This window comes from Myotis nattereri (genome assembly GCF_964212035.1).
Source record: "Myotis nattereri genome assembly, chromosome: 18".
Taxonomy (NCBI): Eukaryota; Metazoa; Chordata; class Mammalia; order Chiroptera; family Vespertilionidae; genus Myotis; species Myotis nattereri.
Genome location: NC_138093.1, coordinates 12277984 through 12298506, shown reverse-complemented (window position 1 = coordinate 12298506; position 20523 = coordinate 12277984). Strand labels below are relative to the sequence as shown.

At 47.2% G+C, this 20523-nt stretch overlaps 2 protein-coding genes across 6 annotated transcripts in view; both read left to right on the top strand.

Annotated features, from left to right (window-relative positions):
- CRCT1 (cysteine rich C-terminal 1) overlaps nt 1-13642 on the top strand; it is a 146271-nt gene extending 132629 nt beyond the window's left edge. For 4 of the 5 annotated variants that reach the window (XR_013997114.1, XR_013997115.1, XR_013997116.1 and 1 more), the window contains one exon: nt 12896-13642. Coding sequence is in view for 1 of the 5 variants with exons in the window: in XM_081111845.1 (XP_080967971.1) it covers nt 12914-13273 (360 nt within the window). In the remaining 4 variants the exon portion in view is untranslated. The remainder of the gene's footprint in view (nt 1-12895) is intronic. The other variant, XM_081111845.1, reaches the window with a different exon arrangement.
- LOC308533741 (late cornified envelope protein 3A-like) lies at nt 9183-9784 on the top strand (the record flags this gene model as incomplete). Its single annotated transcript, XM_081111840.1, has 1 exon — nt 9183-9784. The coding sequence occupies one exon, from the start codon at nt 9183-9185 to the stop codon at nt 9600-9602; it is 420 nt and encodes a 139-aa protein (XP_080967966.1). The 3' UTR covers nt 9603-9784.
- Nucleotides 13643-20523: the final 6881 nt, after the last annotated feature.

The following is a 20523-nucleotide window of genomic DNA, read 5'->3' as shown; positions in this document are numbered from 1 at the left end:
AGTAAATGCTGTTGATGTTCAATATAGACCCATCCAGATGTTTTCTGGTTTTTTTTTAGTTGCATTATATCTAAATATAATAATAAAAACATAATATGCTAATTAGACCTGACAGCCAAACGACCTTCGGACGTCCTTCTGGATGACCTTCTGGACGAAGCTGGGGCTGCGAGGGCCGAGCCCCTTGCACGAATTTTGTGCATTGGGCCTCTAGTACAGATATATTTAGAGAGACTTATACATGGAATCATATTGTTTCTGCTGTTGTAATTTGCTGCATACTTTTTCTTCTCTAATTCGCTTTGCTTATTTAAGCTTTGGTCCATATTCACCAGAGTCCGTTCCTATCATAGCTCCTCGGGAATGCCCGTCTCCCCACCGGACTGGCCACGCTCAGTGAGCAGTGATGGTGGCTTTGCCGTCTGTCATCTTTGTCTCTCCACTGCCTAGGACCCAGGCCTGGCTTCCTGTCTGTCCTCAATGTAAGTTGGAGCAACTACAAAAATTCCTGCTAACGACATTCCACGGATGATGGCAACCGCAGGCAGACTAAGCAGCTGCAAGGGACAGCCCAGGGGCCCAGAATAAGTCTGTGTCACCCCCACCCCAAGACATGCCTCTGCCTTTGTGTGACACACGTCTGCCACTCTGCAGCCGGCCCCGCCCTGCTGCCTGCTCATGTCACCCGTGCTCGCGCCCAGCCTCTCCAGCTGGGAAAACAAGGTGCCTCAGTGCATGCGCTTCCAGGAGTCTCCTTGGCTATTTTTACTCCTTCGGAGTCCCCGCCCCGGAAATGTACTTACTCTCCAGGAGGAGGAATGCCCCTTTCTCTGGTTACTCATCTGGAGGCTCCCACAGCATCCCGCCTCCGGCTCGGCTATGGACATGCTCCCCGTTGAGGAGACTGCGCTGTAGCAGCCCACGCAGGAAGGCGGGATCCAGGCAGAGCTGGGCTGGCTCAGGGCCTGGAGGTGAGGCTCTTCCAGGAAGTGCCATGTGCACCTGGGCGCCCCGGGGTCACGGTGCCTGAGCCTCTGATGTCCCTGCCTTCACCCATGTCTCTGGCATTCATTTCTTGGACGTGGTGATGCCTAGGTGGGCAAGAGACAGCTCTGTGGCTTGTGACCAGAACAGCTAGGGGGTTCTCACACCCAGCACCCCAGTCACTTGGGGCAAGCAGAAAGCCCATTTTAAGGCCATTTGCACTATCGTTTCAGCAGAAGAGGACTTACGGTCTGCTTATGTGCACTTTCAAAATTGAGATCTACTCGACCATAACAGTGTATATGTTTACTGTAAGATACATGTGATAGAGTATTAGCTACCATAGTGTAGCTAACACCTCTATCGCCTCACATACTTATCATTTCTTTTTTGTGGTGAGAACATTTGAAATTTGGTCTCTTAGCAACTTTGAAGTATATAATACAGTACTGTTGACTATAATCACTGTGCTGTGTACTAGATCTCCAGAATTTATTCATCTTCTCTTTGCAAGTTGGTATACTTTAACATCTCAATTTCCTGGACTCCAGCCCCTGGCAAACACCATTCTACTCTCTGTTTCTGTGAGTTTGGCTTATTTATTTATTTTACGCATCACCCAAGGTTATGCTTATTGATTTTAGAGAGAGAGGAAGGGGAGGGGGAGAGAGAGAGAAAGAAACATTGATGTGAGAAAGAAACATCGAGCCATTGCCTCCCATATGTGCCCCGACTGGGGATCAAACCCACAACCCAGATATGTTTCCTGATTGGAAATCAAACCTGCAACCTTTTGGGTGTATGGACGATGCGCCAACCAACTGAGCCACCTGACCAGGGCGAATTTGGCTTTTTTAGATTCCACATGTAAGTGACTGCATATGGAATTTGTTGTCCTCTGTCTTAACCTCTCACTTAGCAAATGCCCTCAAGGTTCATAGGTCCATTTATGTTGTTGTAAATGTTAGGATTTCCTTCTTTCTCAAGGCTGAATTCATCATTCATCTTTTGATGGACACTTGGGTTATTTGCATATCTTGACAATTATGAACAATGCTGCAATAAACAGGGAGTACAGATATCTCTGATATCCTGTTTTTATTTTCTTTGGATACAGATCGGGAAGTGGGATTGTTGGATCATATGGTAATTCTATTTTTAACCTCCATATTGTTTTCCATACAGGCTGCACCAATTTTTTTTTTCCCATTGACAGTGCACAATTTCTCCACATCCTCTCCAACACTTGTCATTACATATCTTCTTGATAACAGCCCTTCTACCAGATGTGAGGTGATACCTCATTGTGGCTTTGATTTATATTTCCCTGATGATTAGTGATGTTGAGCATCTTTTCATGTAGTTGTTGGCCATTTGAATCTTTTCTTTGGAAGAATGTCTGTTAAGTTTCTTTGTCCATTTTAAAATCAGATATATTTTGCTATTGAGTTGCATAAATTTAAAAATATATTTTGGATATTAACCCTTTATTCAATATATTTTTTTTTCAAGTACTTTCATTTCATAGGTTGCCTTTCCATTTTATTGATTATTTCTTTTGCTGTGCAGAAACTCTTAATTTGATGTAGTCCTACTTGTTAAATTTTGCTTTTGTTGCTTCTGCCTTTGGTGTCATAGCCAAACAAATTATTGCCAGAACCAATGTTAAGGAGCTTCATGCCTATATTCTCTTCTAGGAGTTTTAATGGTATCATGTCTGATATTTGAGTGTTCAATTCATTTTGAGAATTTTTGTGAGTGGTGTAAGATAGGGGCCTATTTCACTTTTCTGCATGTGGTTGTCCAGTATTCCCAACAGGATTTTTATATTCTAATCCCTGGGGACTTTTGGTGTGTCCTCCACGTCTTTGACAGGATGCACAGAAACTGGGTTAATGAGCACTATGATTTGAGGTTTACTGACCATAGAACTGGGGTTGAAGCCTGGTCCCTTTTCTACTCTGTGTGCCCTTAGACAAATGGCTTGGCCCCTCTGAGCACTGATATTTCTCTTTGAGTTACAGGGATAAAACCCCTCTATTGTACCCCATAGGATTGTTGTGAAGATTCAAATAGAGGCATGAATATAAAAATACCTTATAAATAGTAAAATGATCTCCATAAGGGAAAGAGTAAGAAGCACACTCCCACCCACTTTTCCCTGAGAAAGAGGTACAAGTAGTGTCTTGACAATTAAAACAGGTCCAAAGTGACGGCAATTTGTACATCCTACTCTCTGGGACTTGCCCAATTCAGAACATAGGTAGCTGAGCGCTGTAAGGCCGGAAGAAGGACCCAGCAATGCCCAGCAACAATCTGACACCTCAGGGTTCCATTGATCACTGATCATTATGGATGAAGACAAGAATGAGAAGGGCCGCCCTGGCTGGTTTGGCTCAGTGGATAGAGCGTCGGCTTGTGGACTGAAGGGTCCCGGGTTCGATTCCAGTCAAGGACGCATGCCTGGGTTGCAGGCTCTGTCCCCAGTAGGGGGCGTGCAGGACGCAGCCAATCAATAATTCTCATCATTGATGTTTCTATCTCTCCCTCTCCCTTCCTCTCTGAAATCAATAAAAATATATTTTAAAAAAAGAATGAGAAGGGCCAACATTTACTGAGTGCAAACTATGTGTCAGTCCAGGGCTAAGGGCTTCATAGGCATTATCTCAAAGAATCCTTATACAACCCTATGAGATGGGCACTGTTATTATCCCCATTTTATGGATGAGGTTCAGAGAGGCAACACAGCTAGCAAGTGGCAGAGCTGGGACATAAGCCCAGACAACATCTTTGTTTATCTTTGAGAATTTTCTCTCATGTTTTCACCGAGCTTCCCCTTGGCCAAAGGCATCCTGTCAAACCCAGAAATGTGAGCCTTCAATTCCAAACATCAATGAAAAGAATTTTAATAAATTTGATCTCATTTTAAGTAATTAAACCACATTCTGAAATTCAAAGTTATTTTTAAAATCTAGGAGTATATGTATTCGCTTCCCATTGCTGCTGTAACAAATTGCCATAAACTTTAGAGCTTAAAACAACACAAAAATTGCCCTCTTACAGTTCTGTAGGTCAGAAGTCAAACATGGGACCTACGAGGGTAGCGTCAGAGGCTGCAGGGAGAACCCGCTGATTCCTGCTTCTAGAGGCTGCTCGAACTCCTTAGCTCATGGCCATTTCCAAGTGCACCACTCCAACCTCTGTTTCCATTGTCACATCTCCTCTCTCTGACATTGACCCTCTTGCCTCCCTCTTATAAGCACCCTTGTGATTACATTCGATCCACCTGGGTAATCCAAGGTGATTTTCCCATCTCAAAATCCTTAACTTAATCACTTTTGCAAAGTCCTTTTTGCTGTGTAAGGTAACATGATCATAGGTTCTGGGGAACGGGACGTGGCCATCTTTGGGGAGAGAGACATTATTTTGTTTATGACCATGTTTATTAGGGCAATAGACAGTAGTGAAAATATGACAAATAGATAATAAGGTGATCTTTCCACTGTTAAATTCCAAAATCAGCATGTAATGATAAGAGCAGCACTCAGCAAACTTCCCCTACAGAAGTGGTTCCCAGGCCAGGGTCTACCAGCAGGAGGGGTGGCCTACGAAGGATCACAGAGGAAGGGCAGTCTGGGGGAGGGGTGTCGTTTTTATGATCACCCAAATCTGTCCAGGGCTATGGGTGTTCAGATGACCTGATGGAAAACCTAGGTTGGTTAACCACCAGAACCCGAGGTCATTATGCATTCCACCTCACCCAGCACCTCCAGATTATGACTTGAAAATGTAGCCATTAGGCCAGCCGTGGGCAAACTACGGCCCACGGGCCGGATTCGGCCCGTTTGAAATGAATAAAACTAAAAAAAAAAAAAAAAAAGACCGTACCCTTTTATGTAATGATGTTTACTTTGAATTTATATTAGTTCACACAAACACTCCATCTATGCTTTTGTTCTGGCCCTCCGGTCCAGTTTAAGAACCCACTGTGGCCCTCGAGTCAAAAAGTTTGCCCACCCCTGCATTAGGCCAACATTTGATAGCCATGTTTCTCTTTGTGAACTGATGTCATCAGGTCTTGTGAGTTAGTTGCAGTGACTCAGCACAGTCAGGATTGATACACTCAGAGGCCTGGACAAAGCTGAACTGGGCCAAGGAACTGTCATCAAGGAGTGCCACCTGGGGAGGTTTCTTGGGGCCCGCCAGCTGGCCCAACCCTGGTGATGCCAGAGACTGCCTTTCAGACACAGATACTTGGTTCCTGGTTACTTAGAGCAGAACAGTAGCAGTAAGGATCACTTCTAACTTTTGTAAGCATGTGATTCAGACAATGATTTGCCATGTTTATTACTATTTCCACCCCAACTTCAATAGCCATGTTTAACAAGAAAATGATATAAAATAAAGCTTGCTGGAAAACAGTCACAAAAAATAAAATAATTAAGAGGCAGGGTGCAATGATAGCAGGATTTGAATTCCAGCTCTGCCTCTAACTCCCTGTGTGATCTGGACAAGCCCCTTCCCATCTTCGAGCCTCAGTTTCCTCATCTGTAAAATAAGGGACATGGTCTACATCATCAGTGATCAACATTAGAACCACCTGAGAACTTGTGGAGAATGTCAATGTCCAGGTCTCACCGGCGTGGAGAACACTCTCTGAGTGATGGCCAAGGTCCCTTCCATAGCTATTTCATCATTCCACGAAATGTCTGGAATTTTTAAATGAAAATCTGGGTTCAGATTTGTTGGAGGCACCCACCTTCCTTACTGAATAGCAAATATTTTGTTGTTGTTAATCCTCACTCAAGGATGTTTTTTCCCATTGATTTTTAGAGAGAGTAGAAGGGAGTGAGTGACGGGGAGAGAGAGAAACATCCATGTGAGAGAGACACATCAATTGGTTAACCTCCCACAAGCACCCCGAGCGGGGATCGAACCTGCAATCCAGGTATGTGCCCTTGACTGGGAAAATTGAGTGTCTATTACCTACAATGCACTAAACTAGATCCCTTAAGGATTTCTACCCTCAAGATCTCACTGTGTGTTAGCTAGGTGGCCAAATCATCCTATATAATTAAACCCTAATATGCAAACTGACCAAACGACCAGTAGCTATGATGTGCACTAACAACCAGGGGGAAGACGCTCAATGCAGGAGCTGCCCCCTGGTGGTCAGTGAGCTCCCACTGGGGTAGCGCCGCTCAGCCAGAAGCCAGGCTCACAGCTGGCAAGCACAGCGGCGGTGGCGGGAGCCTCTCCCACCTCTGCAGCAGCACTAAGGAGCAGCAAGCTGAGCAGAAAGGAACAGCGAGCAGGTGGGCAGTAAGGAGCAAGGGGTCCCGGACTGCTAGAGCCCTGAACTGCAAGAGGGATGTCTGACTGCCGGCTTAGGCCCGATCCCCGCTCAGTGTGCGAATTTCGTGCACCAGGCCTCTAGTTATACATAAAAGGGATGGATGGATACAGTTCCTTTTAAAATTCATCATACCCATGTATTTAATGGGTAATTCCTTTAACGTCTACCGAGCTTCGTTTTCCAGAAATTCAGAGCTTGGTAAGTTATGTATCCTTTCTTGCGCTTCTCAAAAAGGAGGTGGGGAGAAAGATCTGATACACAAAGCTCTCAGCAGCCAGAGCAGCCTCCCTGCATCCGTACCTGGTGGTCTTTGCAGAAGCCCACCTGCCTCCTGGTTGCTGAAATTTAAACTGGCCCTGCTGTGCTGTGGCACAGGTTTCACTTTTGATATTCATGGAGTGCTTACCACGTGCCAGGCACTATTCCAAGAGTGTTATGGATGTTAGGTCATTTAATCTGCAAATGATCCTACAAGATAAACACTATTACTTCCCCCATATCCTAGATGAGGACAGTGAGACAGAAAGCTCATGCCACCTGGCCAAGGTTACATGGCTGGTAGGTGGAGACTGGAATTCAAACTCAGAGACTGGTTCTAGAACTCATGCTCCTGATCACTTATAAATGGATCTTGTGCCCTCCGTGAAATAATGACAAAAATAATGCTTACAATGACACGAATAACAACATGGAAAATGGTTACGTCAAAATATTAAGATAAACTCTTATGGAAGTATTGTGGATAAAGACTATGTAAAGTCAAATCAAAACACAAATTACTGAAGAGAAACCATATACAGTAATAAAAGACAGAACAAAAGTAGAAAAAAGAGACTGGGAAGGAAAATAGCATAGCAAAATGTTAAGAATACTTGGGGGTGGGTTTATAAATGAATTTTAAATTCTTCCTATTTTTGGTATTTTTCCCCCAGAATGATTAAACTTTCTTATCATCTCACCCCCAGGGGCATATTAAGTATCTTAATATTTTTAAGATACTTAAGAAAACATTAGGGCTAAGCTCTGGTATTGCAAAAAGTAGTTTGGGTTTCGAAAATTGGCAGATCAGTAATCTGAAATGTAAGAGATATTTTCTCATGGATCTAAAAGTATATCTTTAATGCTTAGATTCTTTTTAAACTAGCATTTTGAACTAAGAGTCCCAGGCGCTCTTCTGAGAACTGTATCCATATTTTCGTATTTACTGGGTAGGAATAATTCTTAGCCCCGTTTTATAGTGATAATTGAGTGACTTGCTAGATTTTGCAAAGCTGGGAACGGATGCCAGACCGTCTTTCTCCAAAAGCTGTGCGGTAATGTACCCACATGCTTCTCATCACAGCTCGTTAGCACAGCTTAGAGGTGCCGTGTGTTTCTCCTGTCTGCTTTCCTCCCACTGCAGTTTTCACAGCGAACATGCCATATTTTGGCTAACTTCACAGCTAACTGGATTTTGATGACTTTTCTGGGATCTAACTTGCCCTCAGCATATTGTTTGGATTCATCCCATCTTGGGCTTGCAAAAACTAGGCCCATACGCCATCTGAAGGGCATTTAAACAAAAAGGTCATTTTTACAAAAAGAATCTCCCTAGGCTGGATGCTCTCTTCTTCGGGATGACCAGAACTGATGCTGCACTTCTGGCAACTTCCACATGAGTCTAGTCCTCCTGCTCCACCCCTCACATACACCTGGTCTCTGTCCCCTCACCTTGGGCTGGCCAAAGATGCCTGCGTTAGGACCACCCGTGGAAAGAGAAGCCATTCCTAGACCTCCTCTGCCCTTTCAAAGGGTTTGCTAGTGCTGAGTCAGTGCTATCTGTGAGTTCTTTCCGTGGGTCAAGTTCAGGTGAGGAGAGAAGCCTAACCACCCCCACCATCTGCATTAGGCCTGCCTAAAATAACATCATTGAGATATCAAGCATTCTTAGCCCGGGTTATGGCATCGTCCAAGAATGAAAAAGCCACATTAGATCATTGGCTTGCGCCTGGCACTTTATTTTGGATCTCTGTGCTTATTCTAAAAAGGGCCATTTAACTTCCCCTTGGGAATTTCTCTCTCCATTTCCTGTACTAAGGAGAAGAGAGACATTCTCTTGGTCCCAGAGGTCTAGAACCCTACTGACCCAGCTCAGGAAACAGGGAGCATAGCAGAGCTGCCTGTGTGATTGGCAGGCATTGTGTGCAATCTGCTGAGCTCCATCACCATCCTGGAGGGGATGCTCCTGTAGGTCAATACTTGACATGCTTATGGAGGGAAGCATTGGGTCCTTAGGATGTGAGAGGAGGGGAGTCACCCGTGGCCCGTGTGAAAGATGCTATCAGCATCCTGCACATGGTCTGAGCCTCTTGGTACCAGGGCAGAGAGTTGACTCCATATAAAAAGCAGATGCTTCTGATAGCACCTCAGTCCACTTGCCTCCTGAGTGACTTGCTCTAGTCCCCGCAGCAGGGAGAACACAGCTCGAGGACCAGGAGAGACTCCTGGTGCTGGTGTTGTGGGCAGAGGGAAGCCCGAGTAGAGGACAGTATTGAAGAAACACAAGGAGAAAGAGAGACTTCCTAGTGGAAGGGGGCTCTGCCGGAAGGGGAAGGTGCGAGGTAGGGGAAAGGAAAGGATGATGGGTGTTTGCTTGCTTTTGAAGTTGCAAGGGATTCCTTTAAAATTATGGAGTTCCTGGGTTGAAATTTTTTACATATTTCTTGTCATTGATTTTGGGAGATAGGGCTTTAAAAATCTGATCACTATAAAAATTAAATCATGTGAATTCAAGTTCAATTTTAAATGTCAGGGAGTTAGCTTGAGCTTAAAATTTCTGTATTGTCTTTTAGCTTCTGCTGAGATGTCCTGTCAACAAAGTCAGCAGCAGTGCCAGCCCCTTCCCAAGTGTCCCCCCAAATGTCCACCCAAGTGTCCCCCCAAGTGTCCAGCCCCCTGCCCACCTCCAGTCTCTTCCTGTGGTGGCCCCAGCTCTGGGGACTGCTGTAGCTCTGGGGGTGGCGGCTGCTGTGGCTTTGGGGGTGGCTGCTGTTGTGGCTTTGGGGGTGGCAGTTGCTGCCTGAGCCACCACAAGCCCCACCCATCTTTTCGACGCCGAACTATTCGACGCCGATACCACCACTCTGACTGCTGTGACAGTGGCAGTGGCCACCATTCTGGAGGCTCCAGCTGCTGTTCTGGGGGCTCCGGCTGCTGTTCTGGGGGCTCCGGCTGCTGTTCTGGGGGTTCTGGCTGCTGCTCTGGGGGCTCTGGCTGCTGTTGACCTGGGCCATGAGCAGCACTGAGCAGCATTGGAGGAGTCAAAGTGCCCACGACCGCCCAGTCTTGAGCCTTCCCGTGTCCCTGTTCCCCATGCAAGGGCTTCTGACATGCTTTGCGTTTCCCTCTCCTTCCTGCCCATGTTCATTCCACTGTGAGGGCTAGAGGTCTAACCTCGGATATTCACTGGTTTGATTCTCCTCTCGGACGCAGTTCAGTGATGAAGCTTTTTTTTTTTTTTTTTTTGTACCAATAAACCTCTTTATTCCTGATGTCACTGCCTCTTTATTCCTGATGTCACTGCCTCTTTATTCCTGATGTCACTGATTATGCTTTATTTGCCTGTCCGAGCCCCACCCCCTGCATCCAGCCATCTCCCCTTCCCTTCTTTTAAGTGCAAGTGAACCCTTTAAAAACCCGTTTGAGAAGCAGACTTTGGCACTGAAGCTACCTAGACCCCTGGGAGACACGTTTCCCCTTCATGCTCTGAGTGAGGAAACTGGAAGCCTGAAGGAAAGAATCACATCTGAGACCATGATCCTGACACCAGCCTGGCACGAGGAGAGCCGGGAGCAGGCTTTCAGAGAGGAGCAAGGTGGTACCCAGAAAGGTCATGGTGAGAGGACTCACTCTGGGAAGTTCTCCTTCAAGTACCTCCTAGTGCTGGGGAATAAGATCACCTAAAGTGCTCATTCTGGGCTCCAATGAATGGACACCTTTACTTTTCCATTAAAATCCCCGGTGCTTCCACCAGTTGACTAGAGAGGAGACCTGATGGGGACTTGTTTCTGGGGGTGTGCGTTTAGGAGGCAGGGATGAAATGTCTGGGCCCATTATCCCTGGATCCTGAAAGCCTGAGATTGGGTCAGAGGAGAGAACCAAGGACACCCTTCTCCACGTGGTTTGGGTGGGGGTGGGTGGGTGGGTGGGGGGATTGGGGAGGTGAGAGCAGGGAGGCTTTGGTGACTGCATTGGGTTTCCTACTTCCTTCAGGAATAGGCTGATTCCTACGGAGATACACAGAATGTTTGCGATAGAAATGATAATTTCCAATCAGCCTTTGATATACAAGATGAACAACTAGCCCTGTCTTTGATAAAAGTCAACGGTAATGGGTAAAGTAAGTTAGAGTATGAGGTCATAGCAAGGCCATTAATGAGCATGCATTTGCCCAAATCTTCTCCCAGCAGAGATCCTGTCTCTATCTTGGTACTTCATTACTTCCTTCTTTTCTAATACTGACCTCACCTCTTGGAATGTCTCACCTGGACTCACCAGCAGGTGACCCTAGGTACATGCATCCTGTTAATCAGGCTCTAAAGCCACGTTAAATGAAACTGGTATCATTCGTGACTTACCTTTCCTTGTCTGTTCCCTCATGCCATGCCCAGTTCACTCACCCCCAAACCTATGCCTCACCAACAACTCTTGGATTCTTAGTCTTAGATTCCTTTTATCTTACATTCATGGTAGTGGGCAGTTGCATTGATTAAGAAGCAGTTTTGAAACCAGTTGACCTCCAAGGTGTCTCCTAATTCTTCAAAATTAGTTATTCTAAAACACCATGGATAATTTGGACCTTGGGAAAGATTGGTGGCTTCCTTCCTGGCTTTTCCCCTTCCTTCCTCCCTTCCATTACTCCTTCCCTCCTTCCCTTTCCATTGGGCAGTGGCCCCAGGGAGAACTTATCTTCAAAGGGAGTTTGGGGATGGGGTAAGGAGCAGAGAGTCCCGCAGGCTGACTTGGCATGCAACTGGACCAGCATCCTGCACATATTTTTCTCTTCGGCCCACCAGGGCTGATGGGGACATGCTAACATGGCTATATTCACAGCTTTTCTGGTCTTCATGGTTCCATAACAGAGTTTTTCTTCCTGTCCTAGTAACAGAGAGAAATCACCACTGGGTTTCCCATAGGTACATCCCCACTATTGTCTCCACTCCATCCAATCTAGGAGCAAGTGGAAGCATCTGAAAAGCCCAGCAGGCCTTTTGCATAGCTTGTAGCCTGACTCGAGGAGCCAAGGACCAAGAACCGGAGAGATGCAAACCAATAACAAGTGGATGCACTGCCAAGTAGATGACTCCAGAGGGATGATGTGTGAGCAGGGGACGAGCGTGTGTGTCCACATTGTAGAAAAAGGACAAAGAGAATAGGTCCCAAGAAAGGGCTCCAGCCCTCTCCTCACTTGAGCCCGCTGCTGTGCCTTCACCCACACAGCCCTCCCAGCTATGAACAGTGTCCTGTTGGGAAAATAAACATGCCACAGCATCCTGGCACTTCTAGGTGGTGACTTGAACAGCCACGTGCACCACCTACAGTGTTACCTGAGTGACAAATGTCTCTGGGATGTGAGTGTCAGCTGAGCATGTCTATTGGGAAATGGGCCCCTCCCAGGAGCCAGTGCTATTGAATCTTATATAAGGTTCTCTGGCTGGACACTGCTCAGTCCACAGCCTGTTGGAGAACTGAGTGTCTTCCAGTGGAGTGAGGGTCTGGTGAGTCTTCAAATGCGGCCTGGGGAGGAGGTTGGGAAAAGCGGGAGGCAGAACACAGCCAGCAGGTGGACGCACAAGGAGAGGCCTGAAAAGTGCCTTAAGCTCAAGTGAGCCAGCCTCTCGCGGTACCAATGAAGACCTGGAGGCCAGACTGGGGGTGTGCGTGTGGCTTTACAAGGTTCCACGGCAAGTCTTTAGCGGAGATGTGACCAGAGCCCAGGTCTTTGGTCCCCTGGACTGGGATGCATTTCCAAATTCAGCATCACTCTCCTCTTCCTGTGGTTTTTGGGGAAGGAGAGGCACAGGCAGGAAAGCATGACCAGGACATGCCTGTGGCCTGTGTGGATTCTGTAGCCCCGCGTTAGGGATGCAGGTGTGATGTGAGTCTTTTCGAACTGACGGGGTGTTTACACAAGGCCAATAACCACAGGCACATCACTTGAAGGTCTCTGGCCACAGTGAGATGGGGCAGGGGAGAAGAGCCAGGAGAAGATTTTGGGTTGGGTCGTACAGATAAATTGCCTCGATAGCCTCTTCTTTTTCCACTTCGGGGAACCTTGGGGGCTCCTTATCTAGTCCCGGGAAATGGAAAGCCATCCACAGTTTGCACAGATTGGTTCTCGCTCTAGGCACGTTTAACTCACGGGAAACGCCTGCAATGGGGTTTGAGTCTTTGCTCCCCCTCGTTTCTTCCTTGTACCAAGCCAGGCTGGCTCCATCCCAAAGCCAAATCTCAAAAGCCCCAAGTCCCACCGTTGGAAAGAGTCTGCTCGCGTGTGACACGCTGCGTTTCTTGCAGGTTCGTGACAGCTTCGCGATGTCCTCCCAGCAGAGCGCTTCGGCCAAAGGCTTCTCCAAAGGGTCTTCCCAGGGCCCCGCCCCGTGCCCCGCCCCGGTGCCCTCCCGGGCCTCCTCCTCCTGCTGCGGGGGCTGCGGCGACTCCGGCTGCTGCAGCTCCGGCTGCTGCGGCTCCGGCTCCGGCTGCTGCGGCTCCGGCTCCGGCTCCGGCTGCTGCGGGGACTCGGGCTGCTGCGGCTCGGTGTCCACCGGCTGCTGCTGCTTCCCCCGGAGGCGCCGCCGGCAGCGCAGGAGCGGGTGCGGGTGCTGCGGGGGCGGCAGCCAGAGTTCTCAGTGCTCCCCCAACACCCAGAGCCCGGGCTGCTGCGGCGGCTGCTGAGCGCACCGAGGCCCGGAAGAGCCTCTCCTGAGCCACCCGCCAATCAGAGAGCGGCCCGCCGCCCGTGCTGCCACCCCGCCTCCTGTCACTGCGCTGGAATTCCGGTCTGGGGCACCCCTTCGTCCCAGGCCCCCATCAAGCTAACTGCACTTGGATGTCCAGAAACCCACCCCGTTCTCAGCCCCACAAAACTTCCCGACCGCGTGACTTTCCTGCCTGGGCACCTGAGAGCCATGGTGGACTCTACTATCTGCATGGACACTGCACTCTGCTGTCTGCCTAGGCTAGCACACAGTAGGTGCTCAATAAATGCCTACTGATTTGATTGTCTTAAAGACATGTCATAATAAAGCTACCTCCTGAGAACCCACACGTTCCTATTTGTTCTTTCATTTGGGTATTCACTGTGTCTGTTCTACCGTCCACTCCCTCTCAGCCCTAGCTTGGCATACTCGCAAAAGACAGGAAACGGAAATTCCTGCCGGAACAAGAGCGGATCTCTGGTGCTTCACAGTGAGAGCAGAAGTTGCATAGGGAGCCAGGCAGCGTCCTAAGAACTCAATGTGACATGCACCATCTCATTTAATTCTCACAGTAACTAGGGGAGGTAGGTGCTTGTAGTTCCATTTTATAGGAGAGAAACTGAGTTCATGTAACTTGCCCCCAGTCGCCCAGGTGGTGCGTGATGGAGAATCCTGGCTGCCTGATTCCAGGTTTATGTCCCTAACTGCTCTGCGTGGTCCTCTGTCACCCCCTCCCAGACGCTTGCCCACCCACCTGTCCCCTGGGCCAGGCAGCTGCGTGGCAAAGGTTTGGATCTGCAGCTCGTGGCTGTGGAACCAGGTTAGCTGAGACTTTTTTGCTTTGGCCACAAAGGATCACGGACCCCCTGCTGTGCATGCTGGGTAAGGAGACTCCCAAGCTGAGCCTTCCAGGACTGGAGGCTCCCTCTCCGGGTCTCACCCCTGCAGTTGAGGCCTGATCAGGAGCCATGGGCTTCCCAGACTCTGTGGGGTCTGACGTGCCACACTCAGGAACACGGGGGTGTCATTCTCTAGAGGGGGTGGTTGTGATGCTGGTGGTGGTGTGGGGGTCATCCTGAGTGGGTCAGAAACCGAGGCCTGGGGTCATGAATCAGGAGAGAGGAAACGGAGAATGAGTCCTCTGCATCCATGTCTGCTGGTTCAAGAGAGAAGAGACAATAATAACGGTGACAATAATAGTAACAATAGCTTACTGCACAACTCAAATTGTTCCAGGCACAAGGCTCAGCACTTTACATATATTGTCTCATTTAATCCTCACAATAATCTTAAATATAGACATGAATTCCCTTATTTTTCATATGGGAGGAAGCTGGGGTTCGGAGAGTTTCAGAGAGTTGGCCCAAGTCGCACCGCTCGTGTATGCGCAAGGCCCCCGGATGGCGAGTGAGGGGGATGAGATCTGAATTGGGGTCTGACTGATTCCAAAGTCCAGGATCACAGACTCAGAGTGTCATAGTCTACTGCTCAGGAGTCACCACTACCCAGGGGCAGGGCCACGCAGGCCTCTGCAGGCACACCCAGGCTCTTAGGAAATTGGAGCTTGGCTTCTTTGGCTACTGTTACGTCAGTGACCCAGTGACTGCCAAGCTCTGTCATGGCATCCACCCAACCAAAGGTATGTGCACAGAGGTGAGGTCAGCCACGCTCCATCGATTCACCCGGGATGTTTAATGTTGAGGCCAAATGGCCCCTGTCAGGGAGGCTCCAAGGGAAGTCCTGCTCTGGGTGGGAGGGGCCCTTCCTGCCACCCCTGAGGTTCTCTGATTCCCAGTGGGAGGTGATCTGTGGAAGCTGTTTGTAAACAGATGATATCACCCGTGGACCTGCCTCTCCCACAAGTGACACGTGTTGAAACAACAGGCCCTGGGACATGGTGGCGCGTGAGGCGGGAAGGAGGCACCGCCTGACTCACGACCGATTGGAAAGCCAACTGAGGGTTGGGGATGACCCTTACGCAGGAAGCTGAGGCCTGAGATTTGGGAAAGAAAGACGAGAGACGCATGAATCGGAATGGAAGTACACACCCTTTTACGAGAGGCACGTTGATATTGATCAAGTGGCTGACCCTGGATGGTGGTACCGCCAGGCTCTCGTACCCCAGCAGGCCACCACAGGGAGGCTTTGATGAGAGAGATTTGGGCATTCCAACAAGAGTTTGATTGTAGACACCTAGAAAGCTACTTGGGATGGGCTAGAGCTCTCTGCTCGTGGTTCTACAGCTTTCCTCATTTCCAGCAGCAGGTGCGCTGTCGGCACGGCACAGGGTTCCCTCTGAGGTGGGAGCAGTCACCCCTCAGAGCGCTGGAGCTCGGGGGAATTTGGCAACGTCAAGTCCTACTCAGAGGTGGTCACCCAGTACACGGTGGCAGGCAGAATCAAGTTTATCAGGTGTCTATTCTTGTTGGTTAATATGTTATTCTTAATAAGATAGTGACAGTAATCTCGAATGTATTTTGTTTATGATGGCTCCAGTTTCAGCTTAAATTATGTTATTATAGTGGTAATAGTAACAACTGATATTTATATAGAACTTAGCAGTTTATACGGTGTTTTCACAGATCTCTATTACAATTCTGCAAGACAAGTATTATCATTTCATATAACAGATTGAGAGAGGCTCTGAGAGTTTAAGTGACACACCCGAGGTTGTCCAGGCAGCAAGTGACAGTCTCCGATTGGACGAGGCTTCCTAATGTCTCCCAAGAGAGCCAAGAACCTCCTCTCTGTAATCTAGACACCGTGATAATTGAATGTCACCGGATTAATTATTTAGGGATAATGCTGTGCTCGTCATTACATCCCTAGCACCTAAAATGGTGCCAGGTACACATTATAGGTCAATACATAAATGAATATTTGTTAGCACATCACATGTAAAGTATTGTGCTAAACAATTCGAGGGGATGCACGAAAGTAGTTCTTGACCTCAAGGAATTTATAGCCTGATTTGAAAAACATGGCAAATGATCATACAAGGTATGAATGATATCACATGTAAGAAATAATGTCACATACAGATACATACAACACCTACAAATACATGCAAACACAAGAAATACCAGAACATGTCCTAGACAATGGCTATAGGGACTCAACTGAATTTAGATGATTTGTTACAGGACTTCAAATGAGGACAAGTTACTTTGGGCTGAGTTGTTCACAAGACTTCATGGGAGGAGGGATCTGAGCTGGGTCTGAAGGGTGGAGACACTTCAGAGAGGCAGAGCTTCATGAGGTTATGCATTGATTCAACTCCATCAGATGCTGCTCCTGGTGCTGAGACAGAATGAGAAATGACACCCAGACCCTGGAGATCTTGGGGCTGCAGGCAGACAGGAAAGTGAGCAAGAAAGATTATCTCACATGGTGAAAAGTGCTGTGACGACAATAAGGAAGACAGGGGTATAGAGATTAAGTGAAGGTGTATGGGGATTTTAAACGAAGACCGGGGAAGGAGTCTCTGAGGTAACATTTGAGCAGAAAGGGTGGGAACCATCCTGCAGAGCAGAAAAGCACGTGGTTATGAGGTTCCTGCCTGGCTGGAAGCCTGAGGCTACAGATGATTGAGAGAAGCTACTTTGGGCCCATTAGGGACTTTGTTTCTTAGGGAAATTGCTTGGAATTCCAGCTGCTTGGCGCACAGATTTGGTAGTGAGATCAATTGTGCATTATGAACTGGGCATAATTTCACTCAATCTTCACAACTCTCCCGCAAGGTAGCCCTTCCCCCACACTTTTAAAAGATAAGAAACCTGAGATGTAGAGCTGTTAGGTCCCAAGTTTTCACAACTTGTGATTGGCAGAACAGGGTTTTGAACTGGGTGTGTCTGATTCTAAAACTATTGTTCTGAACACTGGGCTATAATATGCATTTCTGGGAAGAAGGGGAGAAATTTCAAGCTTAGAAGAGGGATGAGGAAGGATACCCAAGGCGGAGGTAGTGGTGTAGAAAGGCCATTCTCAGAGAGGGAGAGAGGAGGGCAGATTATGGATGGTTTTGAGAGCCAAACCAAGGAGCTGAAATTGTATTATGTTTGTGGAGTGTGATGGTAGGAAAATAAGTACTTTAGAAAGAAGTTTTGAAAGAAGTACTTTAGAAAGATAGAAGTTGGTCTGTATAACACCTACGGTACTCCCTTAGATGACCCTAAGTTTAATTAGGAAGTGATGATTAGGATGCTCTAGACTAGAGGAAGAAGTGAATGGAGAGAATACACAATGAGGAGGCACAATGGTCCAGGCTTGAAATGGGAATCCGAACTCAGTACAAGACAGTGAGTAAGGAAAGGAAATGACATACATGAAAAGCATTTATTCAGAAGGAAGAAGAATAGACAGAACTGGGTGATGTATTGGGACTGAGGAAAAGGAAGCAGTTGAGTGTTTCTGAGATTTTGTGCCTGGTGACGGGGAAATGAAGATACCCTTGACGAAACAGAGATGTGAAGAGAAAAAACCTGGTGTGGAGAGGAAGAGGGCAAGTTCAGCTCAAGACACATGGAATTTGAGGTACTGGCAAGACATGACCATGAGACAGGACATGGGGGCTGGAACTCCAGACAGACCCTTGAAAATTTAGGTTAACACATAGCAATAAGTCATGTAGACATTCGAGTCAAATCCTTGGGAATGGATATGGTCCCACCTTGTCTGTGAAAGTGATTGAGAGACTTGGTCTGCCTTTGCTCACTGCAGTAACCTCGTGGTTAAAAAGAGAGACTGGGACATCAAAGGCACGTAATAAATATATGAATGAATGAATGGATGAATGAATGAGTGAATGGGCATAACAGAAAGTCAAGATTAAATTGAAGAAGACATTGGGCAGTTAGGAAGAAGTGGAGTTCCAAGTGAAGAGGGCAAAGATGATGAAGTCGGAGAAACTACCCAATGATTTGGACTAGATAAGGCTATTATGGGGTCTCAGGTTCTAGAAATTCAGGCGGAAGAGACCCAGGATCGTGCAGAACAGCAGAAGCTAAACGATGTCACACAAATCAAATTAGTCACACAGGTTCCTCCTTCCCCGTACATGATCCATCTTGGTTTCTTTAAACCATCAAACAGTTATAGTAGGAGATTGCATCTGGCGGGATAGCAGTTTCATTTTAACCGGGTGGAGCAGGTTGGACAGGAAAGCTGGCGTTCATGGTTAGTAAGGACAACATCCTCTTTCCTTTGGATGACTCTGCAGGAGCTCAGAGTGAGCTGGCTCTACTAAATCTGAACTATGCCAGCTGGCCGCAGAATGTGCCCAATCTAGAAAGGCAAGTGTCCCCTCGTCTCTTACAGACATTGCATCAGAGCAAGAGCTATGGCTCCTAACGTATCTCATTTAATGCTCTATCTCATTCTTAAGGAGATACTCGTTCAATTGCCAATAATGCAGCTGCATCAGCGTGGCATGCTTGGAAACTTCTGTGTTCAAAGGCCATTCTCTCTGTGTATAAAGTGTGATTACACGTACCCGAAAGTCAGAAACTAACCTCCTTTCCCCAACCCCTCTCCCCTTGGTGATTTTCTGTTCATTTATAACTGCAATCTTTCATTAACTAAAACTTATTGATCAGTTCTGTATGAAACAAGCAAGTAACTCTTCTCTAGTAGTCTCGAGGAAGAATGAGTAAAATGTCATAATACAGTGTAATTTGACAAATGCTTGAAGTCAGCACACACAGGAAGCCAGCTCCACAGAGAGGGGGCCACTCATCCAGCTGAGGCAAAAGGTGTTGTTTGAACTTAGTCCTTAAGAAGACCTGGGAGTTGGCCAGGCTGGGAAGATAGAAAAAAATATTTACGTTAAAGCAAACAGCCTTAAGTGCAAAGGTCAGAGAGATGAGTACGTATTTTGTAGCAAACAATTTTGCGTGTCTGGTGCACAAGGAAGCTAAGGCAGGTGAGATTATACAGCTGGCCAGGGAATAGATAAGGCAGGACCTTGTGCACCTACCCACAGCTCCTGGAACTTTATCCTGGAGGCATGGTGAGCCATGGCATTTTGGCGCTCGTTAGGTCTCTCTCCCATGTTTTCAATCAGACTAAAGTTACCTTAGCTCAAAAATGGGGGCGTTAACTTCATCTCCAGTTACTATGCTCACCTATCTTCTCTCTTAGTCTCTTCCCTAAACTTCAAAGAGTACCATTCATTGTTTTATCTTTTACTTAAATCTTCCTAATCCCTCTGGAATGGTCCCATATGCCTGATGATCTTTTTTTCAATATATACAGTGGGGCCTTGACTTACGAGTGTCCCGACTAACGAGTTTTTTGAGATATGAGCCGTCTGTCAGCCGATTTTTTGCTTTGAGTTGCGAGCTCAAATTCGGGTTACAAGCCAGCTTCAGATACCCCACCGCTAGTTGGCGCAGCAAATGTCACAGTGAACGCCACAGCATCAGCCCAGCATCACGTGTCTCACTCGTTCACTTTTTGATTTGACATACGAGTAATTTGAGTTACGAGCTCCATCACGGAATGAATTAAACTCGTAAGTCAAGGCCCCACTGTATATTGATTTCAGAGTGGAAGGGAGAGGGAGAGAGAGAAACATCAATGATGAGAGAGAATCATTGATCAGCTGCCTCCTGCACGCCCCCCACTAGGATCCAGCCCACAACCCAGGTATGTGCCCTTGACCGGAATCGACCCTGGGACCCTTCAGTCCGAAGGCCGATGCTCTATCCACTGAGCCAGATCAGCCAGGGCCTGCCTGATGATCTTACTCCAGTTGCCAAGTCATCTCTCAGGCATTGCATCCAATGGTCTTTCTTCATTCCCAGGATCCTAGCTGTCGGTGCAGCGTTGCCCACTGTTGGTTAGCTTCTGCCCCTCTCTTTGTGATACTGCACTCCCCTCGGTGTGTTCTGTCTGATTCTTCGGACTTTTTCTTTTATATTTTCTTTTCTGCTATTCTCTTTCCTAGCTACACTTCTAAATCTGTACATAATTTAGGTTCAGCCCGTAGCTGTCTGACTTGCTATTTTTAGAGAAATCACCTTCGTTTACTCATTCCTCATACTTTTATTGAGGGCCAGCTGGTTCTTTAACCTGAAAATTCTTGGTAGTCTAATCCTACCTTTTATAGAATATATTGACTTTCACTAAAGATGAACTCATAATTAAAAATTATAAAACACACAAAACAATACAACATGAATTCATCTTCAGTGGAACTTTATTGTGGGTATCCTATGTAGCTTATGC